Source organism: Gobius niger (assembly GCF_951799975.1).
Source record: "Gobius niger genome assembly, chromosome: 12".
Lineage (NCBI taxonomy): Eukaryota > Metazoa > Chordata > Actinopteri > Gobiiformes > Gobiidae > Gobius > Gobius niger.
In genome coordinates, this window is record NC_136863.1 from 5,943,811 (window position 1) to 5,953,697 (window position 9,887).

At 39.8% G+C, this 9,887-nt stretch overlaps 1 protein-coding gene across 1 annotated transcript; it reads right to left on the reverse strand.

Annotated features, from left to right (window-relative positions):
* Positions 1-915: 915 nt before the first annotated feature.
* On the reverse strand, positions 916-8,313 carry znf277 (zinc finger protein 277). The gene is made up of 12 exons (XM_079567126.1): positions 8,273-8,313; positions 7,451-7,664; positions 7,212-7,300; positions 7,052-7,134; positions 5,332-5,423; positions 5,106-5,216; positions 4,452-4,584; positions 3,815-3,882; positions 3,189-3,285; positions 2,820-2,862; positions 2,372-2,546; positions 916-1,340 (listed from the first exon to the last, which is right to left on the reverse strand). Exons 1-12 carry the CDS (start codon positions 8,298-8,300, stop codon positions 1,148-1,150), a joined length of 1,326 nt encoding a protein of 441 aa, XP_079423252.1. The 5' UTR covers positions 8,301-8,313; the 3' UTR covers positions 916-1,147.
* Between the last annotated feature and the right edge of the window lie 1,574 nt (positions 8,314-9,887).

The window sequence follows — 9,887 nt, forward strand, 5'->3', positions numbered from 1 at the left end:
AAGCCACGCAAAACATCGTCCCGAACAAGAACAAGGCCACCAAGCAACCCACAAACTGATCTTTATAGATGTTATGAGGTAGTTTTTCTACTTTTCACAGCCTGCATCACCTTTGAAAATATTTGGTTTTCAGTGTGATGTTTAAAAGCTCAGGGATTTGCATACATTTTGTACATTTATAACATGATGAAAACCGCGTCCTAACTAAGGAGAACAATAAACAATAGCCCAGTTTCCATAAAATAGATTCAGTGTGAGCCCCGTTTATGTAATTTACTCCAGATTAGACTTTTCCTTATCTTGTGAAATTTCCATCAAATAACTATTCTATTACTGTGCTTTAAAGGGACTATACGGAGTTTCAAAATGTTAAAATTAAGTATTTTCCTTCCCCTACATGTTTCAAAAATGTCCTAAGGTGTAGAATGAGGCCAGACCTGTTCAAAATCCTGCACTGTCACTCAAGATGTTAATTCGGGTCCGAAGTGCCGTCATGCACAAGCTTAATATAGAAGCTGCAGTTACACGTATGACCTGAGGTGGCAGTAGTGAATATAAAATGGCAAACTTGCATCTAGCCCCTTTAAGTGCTGCTTATAAGTTAACTTTCTACTTTTTTTTTAACATATTTATACAATGTTTCAGAATATGCTAAAGTAATGAACAATATTGATTGACAATATTGCTAATCACTTCAGCAAAAGTAGAAAATGAAATAACATATAAATAACTGTATTTCTGAGAATAAAATATGAAGTTACACTTTTGTTACTGATTTTTAATTGTTTTCAGTCCAACTTCAGTTCGCTCTGAGTGTCCATTTACATCCATCATCAGCTTAATACCCACACCTTTTCTCTCCGAGTATGAAGCCTTTTTGCTTTTGTAAATAAAATATGTTATTGCAGAATCCATGACTCTCTGTTGTTTTATTACCAGAAGTTCAGAAACTGCTGAATATAACAGACGAGAGCGGCTTTGTCTGCACTTATGAAATAAAGGCTCATCAAGGCATTCATTTAGCTCATGTAGTGTCCCAGTTAAATTCATTGAAAGGAAGAAATGTGCAGAGATTTCCATGTTGGCTTTCGACTACACAACCAAAACATCCCCACATAAACTCAACTCCCTCGTCAAAGTCTGCTGTTCAGCTGCACGCGCCCCTGTGTTTGAGGAGCTGGTTGAGGACGCTGGTTTGTTTGATGGCTCTGAGGTTGGAGATGTCCTCTGAGATTACAGGGATCCCGTCGCTGTGGCTCACGTCGGCTCCCGCTTCATCCTCGTCGCTGTCGGAGAGCGTGCACAGCAGGGCGTCGTTCTCGTAGGTCGGGAAGTAATATCTGCAAAGAGAAAGTCATTTAAAAGTAAATCAACATGTGCTCCAACAGCCACATTAAATCAATAGTGTCTCAGCATCTAAAAACATAGCCAGAATCAAAAGTAGAGTGTCTTTTTCTTGACTAGAGATTAAGAGCAATGAAATACGACCATATTAGTCCAGTGCTCAGGACCAGTGCTCAGGACCCTGCAATGGCCTCCTACTGTTCAAGGAATAGACTTTAAAGTAGATCCGCTTAAGTGCAAGTTTCTTCATGGTATAGCAGCCAAGTCTGACATGTTAGTGCCATATGAACCATCTCAGGCCCTGAGATTCAAATTTCAATATATACTTAACCTCTTAACCCCCCGCCTTAGAGTAACAACTCATTTGAATGTTTAGACCTACAAAATGTATCACTTTGTTGCATTTGTGTTGCTTTTTCTAGCTGCCTTTTCATCCTCATTTACGTCTAATTTTTTTGCTTTTTACAAGAAGCTTTTGGATTTGGGTAAAGTTGAAATGTGCTTGGTTAAAGCAGTAAGAATGTATGTCATAATGTTCATGTTGCAGCTTTGCCCCAGCCTCGAGCTCAGGACAGACACTCAAAGATGTTTTTCTCTCAGTCTTGTGCATTTTTAAAAGATACAGCGTTCTTGAAAGAAGTCCGGTTAAAGTCAGATAGATAAAAGTGAGGGATGCAGTTCTTTACCACTTTAAAGGACGGTGTATAAAAAAATAAACCTGTTAATGATAAAAGCAGCAGAGTCAGGCAGAACTTTACTGTGTCCCTCTAACCGGCTTGACACTACATGGCTCAAACGTCATATGTTAGACTTAATCGGCCTGATTCAATCTGTTATTGGTCTTCATCCTATTTTTCTAACAGTGGTCTCCTCCTGCTGGTCCCAGAGTCAGGACTAAACGTAATAAGGCTGTGTTTACATTTTATGCTTGAAAAATCTGTAAAAGCCTTCCTGAAGCTGTGAGACGAGCCTCAACAGTGCTGATAGACCCTACTACAGCTGTAAATGTAACTGTTCTTCCACTCACTGCGGCTGGTTCCACGTGGACATGTCCGGCAGCCTCATCACGTGTCCCGCTGTCCCGATGTGCTGGAGGACGTCCTGCCTGCTCTCGAACTTCTCGTCGCAGCCGTAACAGCGGCTCTGGTGGATCTGACGCCGAATGAAGTTCACCAGCTTCACCTGCTGGTAGAAGTGAAGGTCTGCAGGCCAACGCAGAATACAGAGCTGTTAATATGTTTGACATTTCTATATTTTTATTTGTTTTTTAATTGTTCTTTGTTATTATCTATAATTTTCCCCTTTACAGGAACAGGCCACAATTTTTGCATGCTGAGATATGTTCTGGGGCCTCCTGGTTACAACTTTAACAAGGTGAGAGCCTTTAACTGAACAATGACAGCATGTTTAGCAACTTTATGTCTCCAGTGTATGAGGTCAGGTTATTTTGGGGGACAGCGTATAATCACACTCACTCAGCTCAAGTCTCAGTTTGTGGAGGTCAAAGCCATGGACGTCCTGGAAATAAAGCATATGATTAGAAATCAAACAATTTCTCCATAAAATGATGAATAACAAAATATGTCTTGTTGTTGGAAGTGGTCAGTTGTTGAAAGATAAGAAAGAAAGTTGTGTTTTAAACTTTTGGAGCGCAATGACATTGTGAAAATCTGAAAATAGATTTAAGCAAAAAATCTGGAAAAATTTGGAAAAGAAATATTCAAAGCATGGTATATTTTTGGAGGTGGACAGAGATTGCGTACAATGAGGAAAGTCAGGAAATCTCTGCTACTCTCGAGATAAAGAGTGGACAGAGGAGACAGGATGGATAGTACTGTTCCTACCTTCATGTGTGTGTAGATCTGATCCATGGTTTCAGATTGATGCTCACAGAAGAGACATACAGCGGAAACTGGGTGAGCCTGCCAATCCGACCAGTCACTGCACATAAGCAAAGTATGTTTTTGTAAGCAAAATAACACATTTTCAGAGACTGCCAGAATAAAATACAGCGTTAAGGCCAGCGCACAACAGAACACAGCGCTTTACCTCATCTTTCAACACACACTGGACCTCAGCCCCTCACCCCGCTTTAAATACTCTTACAATTAAAATAATGTCCGTGTTGCAAGAGAGAAAGCAAATGTAGCTCTTTTTTGCAGCAAGTTGGCGACAGACACGGGTTTAACCTGCTCCAAGAGCCCTGGCGATGGTTTCTCTGTCTCCTCTGCTTCTCTCGTCCCTCCCAACAAAGTTTACAGCGGTCTCTTGTCTGTCACAAGCCAGAGACCGTCAGAGAATGGTTAAAAGCCTGTGTTTTCCTCCACCGTGTCTGTGTTCAGCAGATCTGAATCGTGGCACAGGGTCGAGCGTCGCCTGGGTGCGCATGCTCTCAGAAAATAATGGAGCCGGCTCTTTTGCCGCATGTCATAACATCTCGGTGTGCGTTGGCCTTTATTCAGAAACTCACTCGTCTCCGTCCTCCAGCAGCTCACGATCATCCTCGCTCTGCACCTCCTCCCACGTCTTTCCCAGTTCCTACAGAAACAAAAACAGATTGTAAGTAGGGTCCAACCGATATATTGGGCCAATATCGGCTATAAATGCCCCAACATCTCCGAAACCAAAGGTGATAAAAACTTCCCATTGGAAAGAGCTTAAAATGAGCCCCTCACATTTTATGTTGTAGACCTATGTGTATAATTTCAGAACTATAAGAGAGAGCACCGTACTGTTTTATATTTTGGAATCTGCTGATTTTTGTCTCTCTCCCTCTAAGGTACCTACTAGACATGAATACACAGCGCCCCCTGCTGTTACATTTCAACACTGACACATTTAGAAGCATCATACGCGGGATTATAGACCCGACAAGATTGATTGAGATTGCTATATCAATAAATGTTTAGCTAAATTATGGCTATTTGAGAGATTTAAAAAAAAAAACCTCAAAGTTAAATTACTTATATCGGCTATCGGTCATGCCAGCCCCCCTTCATATCAGTATCGGACCCCTAAAATCCATATCCGTCAGGCCCGATGTGTTACACATTTTAGGAATATCAAAAGAAGTGCGAGGAGGTTTTAAGGTGGCTACATGTTTTTACCAGATAGTTGATGACGTAAAATCGGTCGTATTCTCTGTTGTTGGAGTTGATTCTTCGGTGGGATTTCTTCCTCATGTGATCCTTCAGAGTGATTTTATCTCTGAAGGTTTTCTCACAATATAAGCACTGTAAGCTGCAAAAACACAACACAAATGTCATAGGTTAGGCAAAATACAACAACCAGGGGTACGAGAGCAATTTGTTGGGAATTATTTCAGATTTAAAAAGGAGGGAAATAGTACAATTTTGAAGGAAAAAAGTATTTAAAGGATATTCTGCAGTAATGAATTTGAGCGTTTGAGTCTCATTTGGACACAAAAAATTTAATTGGTCACTTTGCAAATATTTGACAACACTCTTGACATAGGTGGTACAAATGAAAGGTTCAAGGGGTCCGCAAAATAAAAAAGATTGGGAACCACTGTTTTACAGCAATCAGAAACTGGTAGTTCTTTGTCACAGAAATACTTTAGTAATGGGATATTGGATGAAATATTACCAAAAAAGCGGGATTTTTTTACTTGGCTAATTCATTTTCCATCCTTTTCCCATGTTATTGCTGTCAATTAAAGTAAAAAGCAGCCACAATGTATATCAGATTCTATTCTTTATCTACCAGAAAACAAATACGGGAAGATTAATTCGCTGCCACACCTGTCGAGTTTATTCTGAAGTGTATCTAAAAACTGGTTGCAGTAGACGATGTTATCCGGGAGTCCGATGCTGAAGGAGTGCTCTCTGGCCATGTGGTTCAGCAGACTGGACCTTGAAACAAAATGAGAACAGAGTCAGGACTAATGTGTTTACGCTTTAGCTATGGTCATTCTCAGGTACTAGCATGTCATATTCATGTGTAAATGTTGTCCCATGTCAGCAGCACCTGTTTCCTGTGAACTCCTCGTTGCAGAACATACAGGGACGATGGAATGTAGCGTCTTCTCGCTCCTTCTGCTGCTGCTCCAACACCTCCTCCTGCAGAACAAATCAAGAAATCAAGATTTAACACATCCAGAGGAGGAAACACTTTTGAGGGATGACCAAAGCACTGTTAAACTAATACAACATTAAAGGGGCTAGATGCAAGTTGGCCATTTCATACTCACTACTGCCACCTCAGGTCATACGTGTAACTGCACCTTCTATATTAAGCTCGTGAACGATGGCAATTCGGACCCGAAGTAACAACTTTTTGAGTGCAGGATTTTAGAGGCAGTTGTGGTGAACAGGTCTGGGCTCATTCTACACATTAGGACACTGCTGGAACATGTAGGGGGAGGAAACTGAGCACACTTGCCCCAGTTCAGCTTTACCCAAATGTAAAAGGTTACAGTCTATAGGCCAGTGTAATGCCTCATTTGAAAGCTAAGACATACAAAACTCCTCAAAACTGATCTTTTGCCTCGTATTGTTGTCACTTTTTTGTTGCGTTTTCGTCGCAAATTTTTGTCACTCAGAACTTTTTAGTCACTTTTCTGTTACTCTAATTGCTCTTTTGTGGCTGTTTTGCAGTGTTAATTTTGACAACATATTTTAATTTAGTTTTAGTCTTAGTCTTTTGACGAATGATGTAATTCGATTTTAGTATAGTTTTAGTCAAAAAAATATCTTCAATTTTAGTCTAGTTTTAGTCAGCTAAAATTGCAAGTAAATTTAGTCGACTAAATTTAAGACAAATTTAGTCGACTTTGCATTGATAATATTCATTATAATCATATTTAATCTTGTTCCTCTGCTTCATGGAGCTGCTCCACATGAACAAAGCTCAGAGCTGATCATTTGGCAGAGAAATTACATGATCTGAGGCTCTTTCAGACGGTCAATAGAAGTTTGGATGATTTTAGTCTCTCCCTTTTTTCATTTTTATTTAGTCTTATTTTAGTCGCCTAAAATATCTGGACATTTTAGTCATAGTTTTAGTCTCATGAAAAACGTTAAATTTAGTTTTAGTCCAATTTTAGTCGTCAAAAATAACACTTTGACTAAAATTAAGACTAAATATTTTAGTCGACAAAATTAACACTGCTTTTTTGTTACACTGTTGTCACTTTTTTGTCATACTTTTCGCGCTCTCTTGTTGCATTTTCATCCTCGTGTTCATCCCATTTTTAGCGCTATTTTGTTACTTTTTTCAAGAAGCTTTCAGATCTGGATAAAGCCAAACTGGAGAAAAAGTGCTCGGTTCAGGTGGGGGTTAAGAGGTTAACAGGTTTGCAAAGGCTTAAAGGGACTATACAGAGTCTAAAATGTTAAATTGAAGTATGTTCCTCCCCCTCCATGCTTCAGCCATACCCTAATGTGTAGAATGAGCTCAGAACTATTCACCACAACTGCCTCTAAAATCCTGCACTGTCACTCAAAAAGCTGTTACTTCCATCACGCACAAGCTTAATATAGAGACTACAGTTACGCATAAGACCTGAGGTGGCAGTAGTGAACGTAAAAATTACCAACTTTTATCTTGTCCCTTTAAACTAATACAACAACCTGCACCTTAACAGGCTTGTGCAGGCTAAAATTACAGGATTATACAGATAATAAATCCCAATGAAGACCGATTGTGCCACCCTAGTTTAGATACTGCCTCACTGGCGATTTCTTACCAGTCTTTTCTGCTGTAATTTTTCTCTGAGTACCCTGTCTTCTGGAAGAACATCACACAACAGGTAGTAATTCTCTTGTTTCTCTGCACAAAAATATACATACAAGATTAGTGCTTGAGTTCAGTTTAACTTTAAATTATATAAATGTAGATTGTCTTACCCACTGGACCTGTGGAGTTGGTCTTTATTACGCTACAGAAATCCTCCACTGGCTGCTCCAGGAATCTGCCTTTCCAATATAATAAATACCTGGTAGGGAATGGCAATGTTGTATTACATCTACATTCTTATGGCATTTTGTGTTTGGGTGCGAGAAATTAGATAGACTCAAAAACCAAAGTTACACCTCTAGAAATAGCTGGATATGAAATAGTTTAGTGAAGAAGTGAACGTTCTTACTGTGAGAGGTCGGCAATGAGTTTGACATCAGCGATCACCAGCTTGTGTTGCAGCAGCAGGTGTTTGAGCAGGGCGTCCTTCTGATGAGAGGGGACAGACTCCGGGCAGAAGAGGCAGGCGAGGGGCGCAGAGGAGGGGCAGTCCAGGCCGGGACACGGGGACGGCTCAGGCTGCTCCGGGAAACACAGGGGCTCCAGGATACTGTCCCCTGCACCTGAGAGAGAAGCAGACCACGGCAGGTGAGCAAGACTGCAAAAACTGAATTACTACTCTATTATGATGGAAAGCAGTTGAATTAGGTTATGGAGTATTTGTTACATGGGGTATTTTTTTCTTTTCTGATACAATTGCAATAAGATATTTCAAAATTAACATGTGCTCTTTTTGTTGTGTCTTCATCCTTGTCTTCGTCATTCATTTTTATCTTCTTGCTTGGTTCTGGTGGGCGTTAAGAGATTACGCAAATTGACTAGACGTGACATTTTATTCGCGAAAAGAAGAAACTGCTCTACACTTTTAAGATCAGCCTTTTGTTCGTCCAAGCTGTGACAAGCGTTTATCAAATGTCCGTTTTGGGAAATAAAACGAACTACGTGGAAAACGTAATGTACGACACTTTTTATTTCACGTTTATGGATATATAGCGCTTCATCAACTTGCTAGCTTAGCCACGTAGCATTTAAGCGTTTTACAAGCAGACAAAAACACACGTGATTCATTTCAACCGGATTTCATAGGGAACAGATACCAGAAATGTAACGCTTGTTGTAAGTTTCTTAAATGGAGAGACAAGATGATAAAACAGAAAGGTTCAGTCCTCACCAGCCTGGCTCCTGTCAGACGCGGCCATGTTTGACACCACGTGACGAAAACAGCCGCAAACTGACCAATCAGAAACGCCCGAAAAGTGCCAATAAAATGCCCTTTTTGGTATTTTTTTTTATTATAAACAAATAATAATAAAGTGATTTAATGCATGATTTACCAAGGCTTTATATATAAATAAATAAAAAATACTGTGTTTTTTTGTCGAGTCCCTGGTGCTGTAGTACAACGACAAACCACCAGAGTGCGCAGTTGTCACACATATTTCTACACAGACTTCAACTCAGAAGATGTCCTAGCTGCACATTCTACATTTCATGTGGAAGGAGGCCCTGGAAACGAGTCTGGCCAAAGGTTATGGATGTTTTTCCTGAATTTGTTTATGCTTCTGAATACAGTGTTGTTTAGGCCTGAGTGTGACATTTTTCAGTAAAAGCAGCAATTTCTTCCTCATTTTAAAGAAATGGCCTTCAAATATGTTTTGAATGCAAAGGTCCCGTGTATTCACTGTGTATTCACTGCAAAGGTCCCGGGTTCAAGTCCAGATTCTTCTTTAAAAACATGTTGCTAAATGGGCACCAAGCATAAGTAAAGGCTACAATAATAAGTCTATATTGTGGGGGGAATCATTTGTTGCTATTATTGTATGCATTATTCGCATATTTTAAGACTTGGGGGCTGTAATGTATATGTGTTAAACAGGAACATAAGTGCAGACAGTTGCCTGGGCAGACTGATTTGTTTTGAGTTTTGAGAATACTTTTGTCTCTCGTCCAAGTTTTTCATTTCAGTCCATTCTTGGTCCCAGTGGTTTTCTGCTGCTGCTGCTGCTGCTACTGGCTCTGCTCAGATCTGTTCAGGTGATACAGTTTCTACAGCAGCTAAACCCATGTAATTAAACCCAGGAGAGGAACACAGCAGAAGCGAGAGAGAGAGAGGGAGAATTTCTGATTTCTGACCATCAAATTCCCAGATGAACGCCTGTATCAAATACACCAGAAAAGGCAGCCATTATTTATTAATATTTCTTCTTTATTTTATTCCCTGCAGGAGTTCACAAGTGCTGTCAAACTAAACCAGAGAGACACTTTTCAGGGTGAAGCTGAGGTTATTTGGCATTTTAAATATGAGCGAAATCGATACAATTGTACTTTAGCCTATGGACAGAAAAGACTGAGCAGAAGAAAGAGACTTAAGAGGACAGAACCTCTCCACTTTTCTTTTTTTAAGGCAAGGCAAGGCAAGTTTATTTGTAGAGCACAATTCATACACAAGGCAATTCAAAGTGCTTCACAGTTGCATAAATATAAGAAAACAAATACAATCAATAAAAACATCAACATAGAATTAATCAATTACAGTAAGAGGCAAGAGTGTAGATAAAATACTTTCAGTTATATGCATTCGCTCTGTCTTGAGCACTATTTTTAAGTCTTGTTTTGACTCGCTCTGTCTTGAGCACTATTTCGCTCTGTCTTGAGCACTATTTTTAAGTCTTGTTTTGACTCGCTCTGTCTTGAGCACTATTTCGCTCTGTATTGACACAATTTTTAAGTCTTGTTTTGACTCGCTCTGTCTTGAGCACTATTTCGCTCTGTCTTGAGCTCTATTT